The sequence below is a fragment of the Arvicanthis niloticus genome, chromosome 11 (genome assembly GCF_011762505.2).
Source record: "Arvicanthis niloticus isolate mArvNil1 chromosome 11, mArvNil1.pat.X, whole genome shotgun sequence".
Lineage (NCBI taxonomy): Eukaryota > Metazoa > Chordata > Mammalia > Rodentia > Muridae > Arvicanthis > Arvicanthis niloticus.
In genome coordinates this window covers 55295487-55316157 of record NC_047668.1, presented here as the reverse complement: position 1 = coordinate 55316157, position 20671 = coordinate 55295487, and the positions used below count along the sequence as shown (strand labels likewise).

The 20671-nt window shown below is 39.8% G+C and overlaps 1 protein-coding gene across 7 annotated transcripts in view; it reads left to right on the top strand.

Moving 5' to 3' along the window:
- The window catches only part of Hadhb (hydroxyacyl-CoA dehydrogenase trifunctional multienzyme complex subunit beta), a 38672-nt gene extending 19651 nt beyond the window's left edge, over positions 1–19021 (top strand). For all 7 annotated transcript variants that reach the window (XM_076942198.1, XM_076942194.1, XM_076942196.1 and 4 more), the window contains 11 exons: positions 528–627; positions 4974–5061; positions 7011–7198; positions 7993–8173; positions 10755–10876; positions 12513–12592; positions 12671–12718; positions 13593–13680; positions 14195–14269; positions 14791–14955; positions 18504–19021. In XM_076942198.1, coding sequence (XP_076798313.1) covers positions 528–627; positions 4974–5061; positions 7011–7198; positions 7993–8173; positions 10755–10876; positions 12513–12592; positions 12671–12718; positions 13593–13680; positions 14195–14269; positions 14791–14955; positions 18504–18539 — 1171 coding nt within the window. In that variant the 3' untranslated portion in view covers positions 18540–19021. The remainder of the gene's footprint in view (positions 1–527; positions 628–4973; positions 5062–7010; positions 7199–7992; positions 8174–10754; positions 10877–12512; positions 12593–12670; positions 12719–13592; positions 13681–14194; positions 14270–14790; positions 14956–18503) is intronic.
- The last annotated feature ends 1650 nt before the right edge of the window (positions 19022–20671 follow it).

Here is a 20671-nt window from a genome sequence, read left to right as displayed (position 1 = left end):
TACATATCTGACCTGGATAGAATGGCCTTGGACTCACGGAGATCTGCCTTCTTCTGCTTCCCAAGTTCTGGGATTGAAGACATTCACTACCATGCCTGGCTTCCTAAATTATCCCACCACTACTCCCAACCCCAGCCATAGCTGAGGACAGAACCCAGGGTTTTTGCTTCCTATGCAAGTGTTCTATCACTGAGCTAACTCCACCTGCCCAAGTTACTTTCAGTTATTTCTTTCTAATGTCTCATTACCAAGTGACCATCAAATATTGACTCTTTATTCTCTTCACTCATTTCCTTGTTGATAAGCTGTTAAATGTTTGTGTCTGGCCTTTTAAAAGACTTGTCTTTGTGTTTTTGAGGAGCTTAGAATTGAACCAAGGGCCTTATATGTACTAAGTGAACACTCTCCCTCTGACCTACACCTCCAGTGCATTGTTCCCTGTTGAAAACATGCAGTGTTTAATGTGATGTTTTCTGGCATACCTTCATGTATGAAATGTTTCTTTTTTTTTGGATTTCTGCTTTTAGGGGTTTGTTGTATCGGACCAATATTCCAAAGGATGTTGTTGATTATATCATCTTTGGTACAGTTATTCAGGAAGTAAAAACAAGCAATGTTGCTAGAGAGGTAAGTAAAGCAAAAATTTATATTGTTTAGAGAGATTGATAAAGCTGGATATAGTGGCTGTTGCTTGTAACGTCTTCTTGGGCCGGGCGGTGGTGGCGCACGCCTTTAACACTCCCAGCACTTGGGAGGCAAAGGCAGGCGGATTTCTGAGTTCGAGGCCAGCCTGGTCTACAGAGTGAGTTCCAGGACAGCCAGGACTATACAGAGAAACCCTGTCTCGAAAAACCAAAAAAAAAAAAAATGTCTTCTTGGGAGGCTGAGGCAGGAGGATTGTCATGGGGTCCAAGCCCTATCTGGGCTATGTTTAATACTAGCAGTCAGAAGGCAGAGGCAAGCAGATCAGTAAGGTCCAGATCATCCAGGGCTACATAGTGAGGCCTGTCTCCCCCTAATGTCTCACCCTTCCCCCAAATTAGCAAAAAGTTTATTTGAATTTGAATTAATATTTAATTATTTCTTTTGTATGTGCATGTGTTGCTAGAGATGAGACCCAAGACCTTGCATATGTCAGACAAGGCAAGTGTTCTACCACTAAGATACATGCCCAGCCTAGAATCTACCATTTTAAAGTCAACTCTTAAGGTCCATTAGATAAACATGTATGTCACTTAAAATCAGATGATGTATATTATTATCACGTATTCACGTTTTGCTATAAGTCAGGTAAACTGTTTAATTGGGTTTAAGAAATGCTAGTGTATTTGTCTCGTGTATCAGAGAAACAGTGAAGCAATGTGGCTGAGGCTGCTCCTTTAATGTTAGCTATCATGGCTTCTAATTAACCTTGAACAGTGCAGCCAGTTCATAACGTGGCTTTTGTGGTAGGAGGAAGCCTTGCCATTGACTTGTTACCTTTGACTAGATGACACGTAGACAGGGTTGGTTTTTTTTTTAAATGAAGCTATTTCCTAGGAGTTTACCTTTAGCCTAGTTGGCACACATCTAGTGTTTATTGGGCAATGGAGATAATGGCAGCCTTGGAACTAGTATGAATATCACACAGGCATTTGACAGTGACTAATTCAAACCTGTCTTCTGGGCTTTGTTTCAATTATTTGGATAAAGTAGGCTTTCATATATTTATCGTATTTCTCGTCTGCGCTTCTGTGTTCATATTTGTGAGGATAATTACTTCCATTGTCAGCCAAGATAGAAGGGCACATGTGCAGATGGAAGCCATTTGTTCTCTCACACTGTTCCCACACAGTGAATGTTAAAGCAGCTAAAGTTCCAGCACTGCCCAAGGTCACAGTGAGCAGCCAGTGCTGTTGAGGGCAGGGGAGGGCAGAGAGAGGAGAGAGGAGAGCAGGGGGAGAGCAGGGAGAGGTCTGCCTCTGCTCTCCTGGAGCATTGGCTTTCCCTCTGCTTCTTCACATTTTGAACACACCTAATAAGAGTTCTAGTGGCTTATAAAAAAACAAGACAAAAAGTTTGTAGGATAAAAATAGACACGTGAATCTCAGAAGAACGACTTACCTTGTTCAACTATAGACTGGTTGGATAAATTATAATTCAACAGAATAGTAGAATATTATTAGTCCATTAAAAACCATGTTATGAAATTTATGTTATGAAGTTTCATGGGCCATCAAGTTTCTTACAGTGTTTGCAACTTCTGGATCATGGATATGAAGTGACTTTCATAAACTGAAAAAGTAGATGTTAAATCTGTTTCAGTTTTCTCTACATTCTTCTTTTTTCTCAAACCCAAACCATGATGTTTTTTTTTCTGTGAATTTTTTTCTGAAAAGTTTTACATCTCTATGCACATTCCTGTTGATTGGCATAAGTTTCTTCCCTGAACCTCATACTAATAGCAGCCATGCTGTACGCCACATAATTTCTTGTTTTTGAGACAGGGTCTCACTTATGAAGTGAGATAGCCTGGAACTTACTGTGTAGATGAGCTTACAGAGATGCCCCTGCCTCTGCCTCCAAAGTACTGAGATTAAAGACATAAGTCACCACACCTAACTCTTCAGGTCATTTTAGTAGCTAAGGAGAAAGGTAGAGGTGATGGGACAGTTAGGAAAATAAGTAGTAGAACTTACAATCTAACTAAACCCAGCTGAAGAATTTTATTAGGATCTGTGCTAATATATTATTTTTAAAGATCTATTTATTTATCATATATACAATAGTCTGCCTGCATGTATGGGTGCATGCCAGAAGAGGGCACCAGATCCCATTATAGAATGTTATGAGCCACCATGCTTACTGGGAATTGAACTCAGGACCTCTGGAAGTACAACCAGTACTCTTTCTTTCCTCTTCTTCCTCCTTTTCTTCCTCTTCTTTTTCCTCCTCCTCCTTCTCCTCCTCTTTCTTCTTAATTAGTTTATTCGCTTTACATCCCAATATCAGCCCCCCGCCCCCAGCTCTTCCAGCAGCCAGTGCTCTTCACCTCTGAGCCATCTCTCCAGCCCACAAGGACCTGTCCTAGTATTAATATGAAATCCTAAAAAGTTTTGTGCCCTGTCAAGCCTCACTTTGCTGAAAGAGCTCAACATATTTGTCCTTCAATTCAATTTCTTCCTTTCTGCTTGGTGTCTTGAAGGTGATTCAATCTTTAAATAGAAGAATGTGGACAAGGGTCACCAGCTACCAGTTCTATTTAAAGCTTTGTTAGTCCTGTGTGTCAGCTGAGTCCAGGGTAACATGCTGCAGTGGCCTCGTGAGGATCAAGCTGTTATGACCTGAGTGCCCTTACCCTTGTCCCACTGTGGAGTCTTTTCTTTTGCCCCCAACACCTGCTTCTGATTTCCTTTCCAACTGGTTCAGGTTGAGAAGTTGACGTGCAGATGCCAGGAAGTAGTTTTTAGCACAGTTAGGCACTTAGTATAGTAAAAGTATAGTGGCAAAGATCAGCCAAAAGACATGGACCTTTTAAATCTGGAATTTGCTACGTTCATTTCACTAGACTGTAGGACAGTTCTGATGCTGATTAAGTAGTTTCAAAAAGGACTATTAAAAGTGGTTCCTTGAAAAGGGTTTCCATGTTTCATAGCAAGGGTGGGAGGCATCAGGAACTTTTTTCCCCACTAAAGTAAAGCTTTGTATTAAACAGATTTTCTCCTAAGTGTACCTAAATTCTTTACATTAGCAAAAATGGAATGTTTTGCAACATATATTTTCCCAACAAATCATATAAAATAAATGTAGATGTTTTAGTTTCATGTTTGACTTTGACTGTGTGTCGTGAAATTAGAGGCCACTTTCATTAGATTAATTAGGAGGTACTTAAGTTTTCTCAGAGCTCCTATAGCCACATTGATTTCTCTGTCATTGTTCTGGACAGTTTCTCTGATAGTCATAAACTGGCCTGACCCTTACTTATCAGAGGTTCTCTTGTGAGTCAGCCAGTTCTCCAAAGTTTCTTTTATTGAGTTGAATGTCTCTGTAAATTTTCAAATTTTACTTTGCCTTTAGGTCAATAGTGGGGTTGTTTTAGAGAGCTGAGTGTAAAGCAGGCTAAATGGATAGGGCTTTCTTGTGGTTTTAATGGTCATTGTGGAAACATTTCATGGTTTTGCTCTGCTGCTATGCTTTATAGCTTAATGAATCCATAAAAACCCCACCCCATGATGCAGTTTCATCACTCTTTCAATTGCATATTCGTTTTAAAGTAAGATAAATTGTATGATATCTTTGAAGGCTTGAAGTAAAGCATTGTTAATAATTGGATGAGGTTAAAAAATACTGTGGCCTTTATATCACACTTGAGACCGGCTACCAAGCCGTTACTAAGTCCAGTGACTTAGTAATCCCCAGACTGCATACCTGAGTACTGGGGAGACCGAGGCAGGAGGAATGCAAGTTCATGGCCTGCCTGGGCTACAGAATGAATTCAAAGCCACTCTGAAATCCTGTTTCAAAATAAAAAGTAAAAAGTGGTAATCTCAGTGGTAAGAGGGCTTGTTGAGCATGTGAGGCTTAAGGTTTAATCCCCAGCACTACAGAAAGATAAAAAGAAAAAGAAAACAGAGTGAGCTGATAAGATGACTTAGCTGTAAGGGTGTGCTGATAAGTCTAATGGCAGGAGTCTAAGCCCTTAACCCAATTCCATGGTGACCTCTGACTTCCACACGGGTGTCCTGATATGCATGTGCCTTACATGTACACACAAAGAACAATTTTAAAAGGAAAAAGAAACTTGTTACCAGGAATTTGACAGTACCTTTCAGTGTCTAGAAGAAAAGCTAAAAAGCCATTTTATGATGGACTTAATCTTCTTGTAAGCATTGCTTTGTAAGATATTGAAATAAACCCTTTCCTAATTCACCAGACAGATTAGTGCTCAGACCTGACTCACATGTGTGCTTTCTCTCCCTCACTATTCCTTGAAGGCTGCCCTGGGAGCTGGCTTCTCTGACAGGACTCCGGCTCACACTGTCACCATGGCTTGTATCTCTTCAAACCAAGCCATGACCACAGGTATGTGTAAATGGAGTCCAAAGGTGCTTGTGATGTTACTCCTTTTAATCAGTCTTAAGGGAAGTAAGTGTTCAGCACAGCACAGAGCTCCTAATTTGTGTTTTCATAAAGATCCAATTACATAAAAGTTAGAATTTTCCAGAGTAGTTTTTATGCCCTGTGGGGACAGTTGATTTGTCTTTAGTCCTAGGCTGGCTGCTACTGGGACTGTCAGTGGAAGGAGTTGCATAGTTTATCGTGCTTAGATAACTCTGATAGGACATTTTCCCATGAGGATAGAGACCTGCAGCCTCAAGCATCACCATAGTTGTCAAGCCTAGATAGTCTTAAGTCTTGGGGTGGGAAGATAATTAGTTGCAAATCATTTGTTGAGTAAACATGAGGACCAGAGTATAGATGGATCCCTAGCACCTCCTACTAAATGTCAGGTAGGTGTGACAGCTTGTTTGTAATCCCAGAATTCAGAAGTCAGAGACAGGATCCCCAAAGCAAGCTGGCTGACTGGCTGGCTAGATGATACAAATGGGTGAGATGTGTTCAAGTGAGAGAACTTGTCTCAATGTACAAGATTGGGCACAATTAAAGACAGATATCAAATTCTGGCCTGTGCATGAACGCACGTGCACACACACTTTTGCCCATGTGTTCCCCTAATACATGACAGCACACATTCATACTTGCAAAAATGCTTTTATCTTTAATTCACTGTCTACCCATATCTTTGGCAATCTATATGGCATTTTACCTAAAATTGTGGGACATTAAATAGTCATTGCTATTTAATGAAAAGACAGGAAGCTTGACAGGCTTTGTGCTTAATGTATTATAATAATATCAAGGCCAGATTGGACATTTGAGTTCATGAGTGGCAGGATTGTAGCCAGAGGCAGTAGTTGGGGACTTCTCTACTGAGCAGCATGTGACTGACTCCCAGTTAAAGCAATAGAATTGCATGCCAGTTGCCATAAAGGGAAACTCACATCCGAGAAGACATGTAGCAGAAATTAGTATTCTCAATGTGAGGGGTAAAGAGGAAACCTTTCTGAAAACTTAATATTAGAGCATATAAAATATGGAAGATGTTTAGGTTTTGAGTATTATTTGAGTTGGGCTGGAGAAATGGCTCAGCACTGGCTGATCTTCCAAAGGACCTGGGTGTGATTTCCAGCACCCACATGATAATTCATAATTACTGACTCCATTTCCAGGAGATCTGATGCCCTCTTGGCCTCTGTATGCACTAGGCACAGATGTGTTGTACATACATATATGCAGGCGAAACACTAATATACAGAAAATAAAATAAATAAGTTTAAAAGATATCACTTGAGTTGATTTAGAAGTTGATGTCCTTGTGTCTTGGATGAAACTTTTCTCAGGTGTGTTGAATGTGGTTTTTAGACATTTAAAATATTTCCTTGTACTTGCCTATTTATGTGCCAAACCTTGGGTTCAGTGTCCAGAAGTGCAAAAATTATAAGGTAATAGTCCCATTGAAAAGTTAAAAACTAGCTGGGTGTAGCACATTTTTAATCCCAGCACTCAGGAGGAAGAGGCAGGTGGATCTCTGTGAGTTTGATGCCAGCCTGCTCTACACAGCTAGTTCTAGGACAGCCAGAGCTATACAGTGAGACCCTGTAGTTAGAAACTGATTGCTGTTATACAAAACTGATAACTGTTTCAAGGATTTTTTTTCATGTACTTATTTTATATGAAGCATGTTACAATGCATGTGTGTAGGTTGAAGGATAACTTGTGGAAATTGGTTTGCTCTTTCTACCATATATGCTCTAGGGATGGAGCTGAGGACTCTGGCTTGACTTCAAGTACCTTCACCTGTTGAGCCATCTCGCTGGCCCTTTTTTATATAGCTTTTAAACCAAGTTTACATTTCAGTGGTTTATTATTCCTACAAAGTTGTTCATGCACACATACTTTGTACCCTGTAGCTGTTGGTCTGATAGCTTCTGGCCAGTGTGATATCGTCGTTGCTGGTGGTGTTGAGTTAATGTCGGACGTTCCTATTCGTCATTCAAGAAATATGAGGAAAATGATGCTTGATCTCAACAAAGCCAAGACTCTGGGCCAGCGCCTGTCCTTGCTCACTAAATTCAGATTGAATTTCCTGTCCCCTGAGGTAAGACTTGTGAATTTAATATAAATAAAGATCCAGAGCATCCTGAGGCTAGATTACAGTTATATATAACATGTATTCTAGTAATTATATATTCTCTTGATTATAGGGTAGGGTATTTGGTCAAGATTGGGAGTAGGAGTAGTTATAACAATTGAATTTGTAATCTGGACATGGTAGCACATGCCTTTAATCCCAGCACTCTAGAGGCAGAAACAAGTGAATCTGTGAGTCCAAGGCCAAGATGATTTACATAATGAGACCCTGTCTCTAAAAATGTATTTTTTAGCCCTCTTTAGAAATATGTTTTCTCCAGCTGGGCAGTGGTGGTGCACACCTTTAATCTTAGAACTCAAGAAGCAGAGGCAGAGGCAGGTGGATCTCTGAGTTTAGAGCCAGCCTGGTCTACAGAGAAAGTTCCAGGACAACCAGGGCTACACAGAGAAACCTTGTCTCAAAAACAAAGGGAGGGAGGGAGGGATAGAGGGAGGGGGAAAGAGAGAGAAAAAGAGAGAGAGAGAAAGAGAGAGAGAGAGAGAACGAGAGAGAACACAAATGTTTGCTTACAAAGAGCTTCTGTGTTTTCTTTATCCCTTCTTTAGTGTTTTGTTTTTTTGAGCCAAGTTCTTGTTAGGCTGTCTTCAAATTTAAAATCCCCCTGCCTCAACCTCCTGAGTGCTAGGGTTATAGGCTTGTGTCTATATACAGCCAATAAATAGATTTCTAGCACTGAGCAATCCTGTGCATCATCTCACACCTCTGAAGAATAGAGCTGTTCTTTGTGTTTCCTTTGCTAGCTCCCTGCAGTGGCTGAGTTCTCCACTAATGAGACCATGGGCCACTCTGCAGACCGACTGGCTGCTGCCTTTGCTGTTTCTCGAATGGAACAGGATGAATATGCACTGCGTTCTCATAGTCTGGCCAAGAAAGCACAGGATGAAGGACATCTTTCTGATATTGTACCTTTCAAAGTACCAGGTAAGTGGTGGTACTTACTGGGGTGTTCTGAATTACTTCAGTTGCTCCAAAAACTTAAAAATTTGTTTTTAAAAAGGATTCATTTATTGTTGTTATGTTTTTTTGTGTGTGCCTTAGTGTACATATGTGCACTGTGTGCATGCAGGTGGACAGGACTTTGGAGTCCCTGGAACAGAGGTTACAAGTGGTTGTGAGTCAGCTGATATAGGTGCTGAGAACCAAATCTGGATCCTCTGAAAGAGCAGCAAGTGCTCTTAATGATTAAGCCACCTCTTCAACCCTAAAATTAAAAACATTAAGTGATAATTTTTTAAGAATGGGGTTCTACCCTTTGATTCTGGCTGGCCCTGAGCTGACAAAGAGAACTGCCTTTGCCTCTCTATTGCTATGATTGTTTCCAAAGTAATCAGCTTTTATTCTTTTGTTTTCCTTGGTTTTTGTTTGTTTGTTTGGTTTTGGTTTGGTTTTTGGTTTTTCTAGCCAGGATTTCTCTGTGTAGCCCTGGCTGTCCTGGAACTCTCTCTGTAGATCCACCTGCTTCTGCCTCCTTAATGCTGGGATTAAAGGTATTTACCAACACCACTTCATTCAGCTTTTATTCTTAAACATGGATTCAAGTTTAGATTTATGTTTTAACACTGGTAAACTTTAAAAAAGGGTTTTGTTGTTTTTCAAAACAAGGTCTCATGTAGACCTGGTTGGCCTCACACTATGCAGCTGAGGCTGGCCTGGCACTCCTAACCCTCTACCGCTGCCTCCCAAGTAGGGTTTCATGTGTGTGCTACCATGCCAACTTTCTGAAGGTTTTCTTTTTTTTTTATTATTTATTTATTTATTTATTTATTTATTTATTTATTTGGTTTTTCGAGACAGAGTTTCTCTGTGTAGTCCTGGCTGTCCTGGAACTCACTCTATAGACCAGGCTGGCCTCGAACTCAGAAATCTGTCTGCCTCTGCCTCCCAAGTGCTGGGAGTGTTAAAGGCGTGCGCCACCACCGCCCGGCTTTTTAAAATTTTTTTATTGGATATTTTATTTACATTTCAGATGTAATCCCCTTTCCCCATTCCCGCCCCCCAAGGTTTTCTTTCATTAATTATTTATTTACTTTACATCCCAATTACAGCCCTCCCCCCTTCCCTCCTCCCAGTCTCCCCCTCACCTTTACCCTCCTGAGCCCCGAGTGTGTTTATAGTTCGTCAGTGGAGGTTAGAGTATAATTTAATAGGAATCTGTTTTCTCCTTCATGTGGGTCTTGGAGATCAAACTCAGGTCACCAGTTTCCATGGAAAGTTCCTTCACATGCTGAGGCACCTCACTGGCCCTGTTTGGTTTTGTAGGATGTTGGTTTGTAGCTTTAACTGGCCTCTTACTTGTAGCTGTCCTTTTGCCTTAACCTCCCAAGTGCTTGGATTACAGGTATGAGTCACAATGCCTGGGTCCAGCGATTTAAAATTCCTGATTCGCCTGGCGGTGGCGCAGGCCTTTAATCCCAGCATTTGGGAGGCAGAGGCAGGCGGATTTCTGAGTTCGAAGCCAGCCTGGTCTACCGAGTGAGTTCCAGGACAGCCAAAGGCTATACAGAGAAACCCAGTCTCAAAAAAAAAAAAAAAAAAAAAAATCCTGATTCATGTGACTTGTATATAAAATAGCTAAATTTGAGTGAGTGTTTTAAGAAAATAAGATGTTGGGGTGTTGTTTCTTGTTTTGTTTTTTGGGAGGGGGTTCCTTTTTTTTTTTTTTTTTTTTCTTTCTTTCTTTCTTTTCTTTTATTTTTTGGAGACAGGATTTTACTATATAATCCTGGCTGGCCTCATACATGGTCTGTAGGGTACCTTCAAACTCACAACGGTCTACCTGCCTCAGTCTCCAAAGTACTAGATATGCCTGGCGTGATGTCTTTTCGCACTTGTGTATACATCTATAAATAAATAAATGAATAAAATTTGATTGTCTTAACTGTAAAAGGCTCTCTTTTAGAGATGAGGTTATGTACAGCTCAGTGGTTGAGTGCTTGCTCAGGATAGCCAAGGACCTTCAGCAGTGGCAGCAGTGCGGGTGGGATGTTGATCACCAGCCCTGGAAAGAATAAAAAGGCTTTCTTTATAGTTGACAGCTTAAGTGTCTGTGTCTGTGTATGGATGTATGTACATGAACGTAGGTTCTTTAGAGACCAGAAGAGGGCATTGGTTCTCCTGGAGCTGGAGTTACAAGCAGCTGTGAGTTGTCCAGTGTGGGTGCTGGGCACTGAACTTGGGTCCCCAGAAAAAACAGCAGTTGTTAAACTCTGAGCCATCTTTCCAGCCCTTGTTATTAGAATTTTTAAAGCATATTGCTATAGAGAAGATATATAATGTTTACAGTTTTTTAGAGTTAAAAATTCATGTTCTGGGCTGGAGAGATGACTCAGTGGTTAAAAGCACTGGCTCTTCTTCCAGAGGTCCTGAGTTCAGTTCCCAGCAACCACGAGGCGTCTCACAACCATCTGTAATGGGATCCAATGCTCTCCTCTGGTGGAGGAGGACCACAATATACTGACATACATAAAATAAATAAATCTTTAAAAAATGCATGTTCTTACAGGAAAGGACACAGTTACCAAAGATAATGGGATCCGTCCTTCCTCACTGGAGCAAATGGCCAAACTAAAACCTGCATTCATCAAACCCTATGGCACAGTGACAGCTGCAAATTCTTCTTTCCTGGTAATTGTTATTGCTATTTGTGTTTGAATAGTGACTTTCCTATAGACTCAATAGAAGAGCCTGCAGCAAATTTGCTTGTGTGTGGTTAGAGGCTTAAAACAAAACTTTCACTTTAGAGAAAATGTTAAAGGAAAATAATTTAAAAAACAAACACAAACTGGGTGTGATAATACATCCCTGTAAGCCCAGCATTCAGGATGTAGAGGTTGGGGAATCAAGAGTTTGCAGGCAGCCTACCTGTCTCAGAAATCCAATACATAAGTTTTATTCTAAGTTAGATTACCCTCTGAAGCCTAGGCTGGCTTCAAAGTTATAATCCTTCTGCCTCAGCCTTTCTAGTGCTGGAATCACAGGCATGTACCATGTTTAAACACCAAGTTTGAGATAATAGTTTTAGGGTCTTAGATGCCTCACCATACTAATACAAAAGCTGTTCTTTTTATGAACTTGGCCATTCATCAAACTTGTAGTGCTTATGGTAAGTAAGCACTGGAAGTGGGAAGGACAATTGTGATACACTATGGTGGCTGTAGATTAGCTGCTGACAGTATCAGAGAGACTTCTCAAAAGAAGTAGCAAGTGAATATTTTATTTGTGTTTTTAAATTTTCATTTGATGTGTATGAGTCTTTTGTCTTAATGTGTTTCTATGTATCCTGTATGTGGAGTGCCCATAGAGGCCAGAAGAGACATTGGCTCTTCTGGATCTAGAGTTACAGATTCTTCTTAGCTACCATGTGGGTGCTGGGAACTGAACCTGGGTCTCTGGAAGAACAAGTGCTCTAAACCACTGAGCCATCTCTCCTGCTTTCAATGTTTCTTTACAGTATAACTGATCAGTTTCTATCACTATACCTAGCAGTGCACATACTATTAATGTAGTATCCAAAAACCATTTTTATGTTTAGTCACCTGTGTTCCCAGACTTTCTGGCCACATTATTCATGGCTACATGCTTTTTTTTTTATATTGCTGAGTTTTAAAAAGAAGATGTGTAATAAAATGTGACAGAATTTGTTTCAATTTTTGCATACTGTATGGAGTGGTTTAATTTTCTTTGGATTGTAGAGGACATTCTTTCATTTTTGAAGTAATGGTAAAGGGCCTTTTAAAAACAAACAAAACACCAGAGTTACCTCTTTGTCCTGAAATTTCTTGATTATATATGAGATAAAAACATATGAGATGTGTTTAAAGTGTTCTAAAACCATGATTTTGATAGTCTCATTTGCCCACCTGTGTCTTCTCTCAATGTATTGCCTTTAGAATAAAATCTTAAAGCTATGGATAGGAGGCTACTAAGAAATAACACAGAAAGTGTAAAAATAAATAACTTAAGTAAATATTGTTTTAATTCACGAAAAAAATTTTCATTTTCTACGCCAGAAACAAAAACCTGTGGGTCTTTATTTCTGAAGCTGCATCTCCCAGTGTATTTTGATAAATTATAATACCTTATGAACAGTCCCTGATAACTTTGTCCTCCCAAAGTGGCTCAGTGTGTATGCTTGATTGTGATTTAATAGTGGATACAGTACATTCGTTACATAGACTCTATATAGATAGTGGACTCACCAACAGGCTTTGGAGGCAGATGCTGGGAGACCTTCAGATGACATCATATTGTGCCATTTCAGACTGATGGCGCCTCTGCGATGCTAATCATGTCAGAGGACAGAGCTCTGGCCATGGGTTACAAGCCAAAGGCATATTTGAGGTAAAGTAAATATTCTGGTGAATTGCTTATGACTTCTTTATTTTATTACTAGAGGTAACCTTTCTGTTTTTTGCCTAGGGATTTTATATATGTGTCTCAAGATCCAAAAGATCAGCTTTTACTTGGGTGAGTAGCAGTATATATTTCTAAATTTCAATGAAAAATATTTGAATTTTTTATTATAGTTATTTACAGCATTTACAGCATTTGATTTTCTCTTTCCATCATGTGGGTCCCAGGATCAATTGTTCACATTTTTACACAGGTTTGAGAGTATGTTAAGCCCCAAGTTAGCTGGGCAGTGGTGGCTCTCGCCTTTAATCCCAGCACTTGGGAGGCAGGGGCAGGCGGATTTCTGAGTTCGAGGCCAGCCTGGTCTACAGAGTGAGTTCCAGGACAGCCAGGGCTACATAGAGAAACCCTGTCTCGAAAAAACAAAAACAAATAAACAAACAAAAAGCTCTAAGTTGGCATTTTATTTTATTTTCATATTGCTACCAATTGTATATAATCAATCAGTCAATCACCCACACATACACACTCCCCTGCACTCCTGTGTGTGTGTGTGTGTGTGTGTGTGTGTGTGTGTGTGTTATGGGGTTTTGAACCCAGAGCCTCTTTTATGCTAGACAAGCACTCTCAACACTGAGCTTCACCCCAACCCACAGGACCTTTCATAAAGCCGCATTGTCTGTCCTTCCTGCACTGGCTTTCATCATAACCTTGAGACTAGCCAAGCCCTTCTCCTGCCTTGCCTTTTTAAATTCTGTTTCTTTTTAGTTTCAACTTACCCTTTACTGCTTGCCTGTTTATTATCTGTTTTTCCAGTTCTATAATATAGTGAGAATGAAGGGTATGTTTTTTTTTGTATCCCCAACACTAAGTATTTATTTAGTAGAACCAATGAATAAGTATAAAACTCAATTTGGAGTATACTAAGAAATGCTTAAGTTAAAATGGGAAGTTTTAGACTACTATTTTTGTTTGTTTTCTTTTTCAGACCAACATATGCTACTCCAAAAGTTCTAGAAAAAGCAGGATTAACCATGAATGATATTGATGCTTTTGAATTTCATGAAGCCTTCTCAGTAAGTTGTTTATAAGACACATCTGGAATGAGTATGGGCCATTAAAAGTGAAGTGAATGCTTGTAGGGAGTGGGGTTTTGTATTTCAAACTGAATTTCTTTGTAGGGAAGGCTAGGTCAGAGAATTGGGGTCGTACTTGTGCTGTTGAAAACATACCCTTGGAAGCTGTAAAAAAATATTTATTTATAATTATTTATATGAGTACACTAGCTGTCTTCAGACAAACCAGAAGAGGGCATCAGACCCCATTACAGATGGTTGTGAGCTACCATGTGGTTGCTGGGAATTGAACTCAGGACCTCTGGAAGAGCCGTCAGTGCTCTTAACCTCTGAGCCATCTCTCCAGCCCTGGAGGCTGTTTTTTAAAGGCCTGTTAAGAAGTGTTAAATTATTTCCTTATGACATTTTCACTGAGAACTGATGTAAAAGTTTGCTTAAAGTTACACAGTCTGTGTCTTACATAAAACCCAGAAGAGCAAGTAGTAACAAAGTCTTGAATTATTTTCCCTCCTAGGGTCAGATTTTGGCTAACTTTAAAGCCATGGATTCTGATTGGTTTGCACAAAACTACATGGGTAGGAAAACCAAGGTAAGTTTCTGGTAAATATGCTTGAATTTCCCAGCATATTAATATTTTGAGTTTAGTTACTAGCTAATAATATCAAGGGAAGATGGCCATGGTGGTGCATGCCTTTAATCCCAGTACTTGGGAGGCAGAAGCAGGCAGATCTCTGTGCCTTGAGTCCAGCCTGGTCTACAAGGGCAGTTCTAGAATAACCAGGGCTCCACAGAGAAACCCTGTTTCTGAATGAATAAGTAAACAAGAGAGGGAAAAGCTTATTCTCTCTTTTGTCAGTACTGGGGGTTGAACATGCATGCAGGCCAAGTCCTCTTCCACTGAGCTGTAGTCCCAGCTAATTTCCTAATTTAAAAACAAGTCATGGAAATTGATCAGTAAAAACAGTAAGCCTTCATGTTGTCTTCTCGTATTGTTAGGTAGTCAGCATTAGTTACTCCCCTCTGTGTGCTTGCTTCCTCTTAGGAAGAGCCTGATTTGATTGGTCTTAAGTAAAATCACCTTCAAACTGGTCTTTGTTTTTGTGGGGCCAGGTTGGATCACCTCCTCTGGAGAAGTTTAATATCTGGGGTGGATCACTGTCTCTGGGACACCCCTTTGGAGCCACTGGCTGTCGGTTGGTCATGGCAGCCGCCAACAGACTGAGGAAGGATGGAGGCCAGTATGCTCTGGTGGCTGCCTGTGCAGCTGGAGGACAGGTATGTCACAGCGGTACCATCAGGACTCCCATGTCCTCAGAATGTTTGTTTGAAGCATTCATGAAGTGCTGTTTCTGATGACAGACAACAGAAAACAGCAGTTTTCTTTTGCGGCATGAGAAGACTATTAATTTTAATTTAGATATTTCATTGAAAGGAAGATGCTCTTTAAATCTAAGCTGTTTTTCTTTTTTAAATATTTATACTTCTTGTTTACAATATGTTTAATATATGGTCATTATGTTTATAGTATGTTTAGTATAAGCTCATTATGGAAGCTATATAAAATGTAAAAATACATATTGAAAAATTATTTTTTTAAAGATCTATTTATTTTACATATGTGAGTACCCTGTTGCTATCTTCAGACACACCAGAAGAGGGCATCAGACCCCATTACAGATGGTTGTGAGCTACCATGTGGTTGCTGGGAATTGAACTCAGGACCTCTGGAAGAGCAGTCAGTGCTCTTAACGGATGAGCCATCTCTCCAGCCCGAAAAAATCATTTATAACTTTGTGAGGCACTAGCATTAGAAGTATCTAAATATTTTCTTCCTTAATGATAAACTTTGATTCATTTACCTAGTAATCATGACACCTTATCTATAAAGTCTAAGGTAAACAGTCTTTGTGGCTCTTAACTCAGTGATCAAGTAAGTACCTGTCTTGCATGTTTGAAGTCCTGGTCCCTTAGCACTGCCACTAAAGTGTCTCCCAAGAGCTGACTTACTCTGTAGGCAAGTTAACCTCTCTGTGATATGTGTCTGCTTTTCGGCCAGGAATTCATTAATCTGATAGCCATTTTCCTGTCTACCTCACTTACATTATAGACTCAGCATGCTCCGTACTGTAAACGTCACTGAGAGTAAAATCCTAAAAGATTAGCTGTAGGCTTTTATGGTTTTTGTTTGTTTGTTTGTTTTTGTTTTTTTAAGACAGAGTTTTTCTGTGTAGCCCTGGCTGTCTTAGAACTTGCTTTGTTGACCATGTTGGCCTTTAGAGATCTCCGTTCTTCTGCTTCCTGAGTGCTGGAAGTAAAGGCTCCCATATCCACCTACACAGTCTTTTTTTTTTTTTTTTACTTCTGATCTAGACAGATTTCTTTGTTTTCCTGCATATTATAGACACTGTTGCTAAGCAAGACAACTAAGCTATGTAAAGGCATAAAATCCTCTGTATAACCATACCACCCTGAATCTAACTGATGGTTTGAAGTATAGACCCATGTAAAAGATGATGTAGACAGCTTTTCTTTAGAAAGTTTAAAGAAAGATAATTTATAAGTTGAAACATTGTTGCTTCATGGTCTGAAACTGTGATTATACTAGAATTAAACGCAGGGCTCCACCCAGCCCCAAGGATACAGTCCCCTAACTCAGAATTGTCGTATCCTTTGTGTGACTCCCCTGTTGAAATCTTGCATATTTAGGTGAGAGCCTACTTGTTATCTCTGCCTGCTCCCTCGAGGGAGATGACTGGGTGTAGCATGTAGTCTACACAGATTCCTTTCCCTTCAGGTGCAATTGTTATCTCTGTTGTACAGAGTGTACATAACATTTGATGATGTTGTGGATGAATGGAGAATATTCAGTCTTTCTTCTAGAAGGTTTTTTTTTTTGTTTTGTTTTGTTTTTTTTTGTTTTTCGAGACAGGGTTTCTCTGTATAGCCCTGGCTGTCCTGGAACTCACTCTGTAGACCAGGCTGGCCTCGAACTCTGAAATCCGCCTGCCTCTGCCTCCCAAGTGCTGGGCTTAAAGGCGTGCACCACCACCGCCCGGCCTTCTAGAAGTTTTAAGCTTGTCACTTGTCTGTTTAATTAAGCCATTTGAGTGATACTACCAACATGATAAGAAAATTAGAGCACAAATTCATTATGGTAGATCTAGAGCAGTGGTTTTTTTTATAGTTTATTTTTATTTTATGTGCATTGATGTTTTGCCTGTATATATGTCTATATGAGGGTGTCAGAAACCCTGGGACTGAAGTTACAGACAAATAAGAGCTGCCGTGTGGGGCCTGGAAATTGAATCCTTGTCCTCTGGAAAAGCATCCAGTGCTCTTAGCTGCTGAGCCATTTCTCTAGCCCAAGAGAAGTGTATTTCATCTTTGGCATTGTTAATATTTTGGACCAATTAGTTCTTTGAGATGTGTACTGTACGATGTTCTAGCACAGACTCCACCCATGCAATTCCAATAGCAACAAATTCTTTCCCAGCCCTGCCCTTGCCCATATATATATGCACATAGTTGAAACTAGCAGAAATACCTGCCAAATGTCTTCTGAAGAGAGTCGGAAACACGTCCCCAAGTTGAGAACCAGCTGATCCTGTTGAAACATGAAAATAGTGCATTATAAGTAAAGTTGGAGGTGTGTTCTGCCTCCTGTGGATCAGCCATACCTTCTCATCCCTGCTTTGTCTGTCTGTCTGTCTGTTTGCATTATCAAAGTAAATGATTATTTCGAGCTAATATATGTGCTAAATTCCAGATGAAAATCTTGTATATGAACGTTAAACTTACATAGTATTGAACTTGGTACTTTATAAATAATAGTTTCTTAATACATATTTGTTGTAATTGAATTGAGCCTAGAAGCTGAGTATTTTATTAGGTTGTCTACAGGTTTGATAGCAGTCCAGCAGTTAGAATGACTGTGTTTATCAGATAGGATTTAGACCCAGAAAATCCTAAATGTTAATGTAAGGCTTAAACTTGTGTCATAACAAGTACCCAGATCTGTGTTGAGTGTTGCAGAAAGGACATTGTTCATTCTTCTACTGTTAGGTATGCTCAGGTCACCTTTTTTTTTTTTTTTTTTCAATTGTAGCTTTAGATTTTTCTTTTGTTCTTCTCATATATTACATCTGGACTGCAGTTTCCCTTCCCTTCCTCCATCTCTCCCCGGCCCTACCTGGTCTTCCCTAGATCCACCCTCCTTCCCCCTCCCCTCAGAAAAGCACAGTATTTCCAGGGACATCAACCAAACATAGCATAACAAGCTACAACAAGAACGGGCACATGCCATCATGTTCAGTTCATCTTAAACAGAGAATAGTGAAGCCAAGCTTGGGCTTTAGAGTCAGAATCCTTATATCTATTTCCAAATTTTTACACAATAGCTTTGTGATTTGACTGAGTTACTTAATCTTTCAAATCCTGTTTGGGTGGCCCAGTGGTAGAGTGCTTGCCTTGCATGCCTGCAGCCCTGAGTTCATTCCCCAGCATCACAGGAACTAAAACAAAAGCAACCATTTACTGCGTTTACTAGGACTCTCACTCTACATTAGACTGAGTCTGGTGTATGCGTGTGTGGGGGTGTGTGCATAGCCAGTTGTATGTATATAAGTACATGTATGTCTATATAATGTGTTCTGATTTAATTTTTATAAAATCTTTCTAAACTAGGCACCATGAACCCCATTTTATAGAGGAAGTTGGGGCTCCAAGTGATCATGTTCCTATGATCACACAGTAGTGGTTTTGCTGTTGGCCTGCCCACGCACTTTCATTGCTTCCTTGGTCTGACTGAACTCTCTTCTTCACAGGGTCATGCTATGATTGTGGAAGCGTACCCCAAATGACTGCTCTAGAAGGAGGCGACTGATCTCTGCATCACTCACACTGGGCAATGCCATTTCAATGCACTACCAAGTGATACCTGCGGTTCCTAGCTCTTCTTAGGAAACAACATTTGTGGCCTTGTCTTAAATATTTTGCGAACAAGCCTTGCCAGTGTTCGAGCTTTCGAAAATCACAGCTTCTGCTCTCTAAGTTCCAGACTATCACAGATGTGTACGCAGTTCTTGTTATCTCTTGTCACAAAGACTAATGGCTGCTAGCCTATTGGAGAGAGGTTAGCTGAGGTTTAGAATCATCTTTGTAACATTTGCATTCTCCTTGTTCCTGTCTGTGTCATAGAGATAATTATTTTTTTCTAAAATACAAACCGATGTGCCTAAATTAACTTACTGTGGAAAAAAATAATCTAAACAGCTCTTAAAACTGAAATGCTTAGAGACATAGATACCATGTTGGTTGACCTTAATAAAATATTAGACATGTATTAGAGGACTGTTCGTAGTCTTGTTATTAGTGGGAAAGGGCAGCTTTTATAATTATTACGGTCAGTTGTGAATCTGTCAGGAACGTAAGTAATGTCCCACTTATAATAGTGTGTTTCCCCCATTTCTTTATTGAAGCAAATTTATTTTATTGGAGATGCTCCTGTTTTTCAGGGTTGATGTAATATATGAGAGCATATTTTATTTTGGCTATTATAAACCCTCTCAAATTCTTGACAACTCTGCTACATAATCACATCTATGCTATTCTGAAAAAGTTGTAGCTTTAGTTACAGACATTTGTTTGAATGTTGCTCAGATATATGGAAGTTGCTGTCAGAATCACCCTGGGTGGTTCGAGCACTTTTAAGCACAGTGTTGACCTCTAAAGAAGACTTGAGAGTCCCACTGTTGTTTCCCCATAGTTTTTCTGGTAAATTAAGACATAGTATGTATGTATGTGATATTTGCGTGGTGCTGGGAATTAAAATCAGGGCCTAATGAATACTAGGCAAGTGTTCTAATATAAAGATGAACTTTGTCTCCAGCCCATAATGTGAGGGATGTGTTTGTTTTTTAAGGTTCTTCTGAGTCTAAACTTACCTTTAGATGTCTGATCTAAATTTTCTCACATTTTGTGTTTTAATATTTAGTGAACTTTTCCCCAAAAGGCAATGTTGTAAATTCATTTGCAAAAATGACAGAATCATTTAGCCCCTGGTCGGTAAGGAACAAAGAAATCTAGCTGAGTGATGGTGGTGCACGACTTAAATCCCAGGACTCACTTGGGAGGAAGAGGTAGACGGATCTGTGAGTTCTCTGCCAGCTTGGCCTACAGAGAAAGTCCAGGACAACCAGGACTGCACAGAGCAATTCTGTCTTGAAACCTTGCTGGAAATAACAGTAAGTAATTTTCACAAGAGGCTAGCTGATGTGATACTGCTCTCATCTATTTTGTTTGTATTTATCACACATTATACGGTAGAAACAGGCTTTGAGGATAATGAGCCTGTCAGAGGGAAAAGGTGCCAACACTACCCAGTAGTGCTTTGGAATCCAGGAATACTTTGGGGAATCCTGGAATCAAGGAAGCAATGGCAGTTCCACTAACCAAAATTCAGAAACACTTTAAGTTTCTCAGAGTTGGGGAAAATGGCATTAATCAAAAGCACTCCCTTGGGCTGTCCACTGGCTCAGCAGGTAAAGGTGCTTGCCACCAAACCTGACAACCTGAGCTTGATCTCTGGGATCCACAAAATATAACGAGAACAAGAAAATATGTTGTCCTTTGACCTCTACACATGAGTCATGAAAGTATGCATATATGTGCACACCCTCACACAGAACAAATAAGTAAATTAATAAGTCAGCCGTCTTAATCAAAAACCTGTCAATAGAAATAAAACAAGGCATTTTTACAGGTGTGCCATGTATAAAAAGGCTAATTACATAATACATTTCCTAATAGCTAGGCTAATAAATGAGCTAAGTTTTACAGTAATTAAATATATAAGCACTAGTCTTATGCTTCCACTTTTTCTGTTTTAAAATACAAGGTATTTGTTTTAGTTACTGTTGTACTACTGTGAGGAAACACCATGATTAGGGCAGGGTATAGAAAGAGCAGTTCATATGCTTGTTTAGTTCCAGAG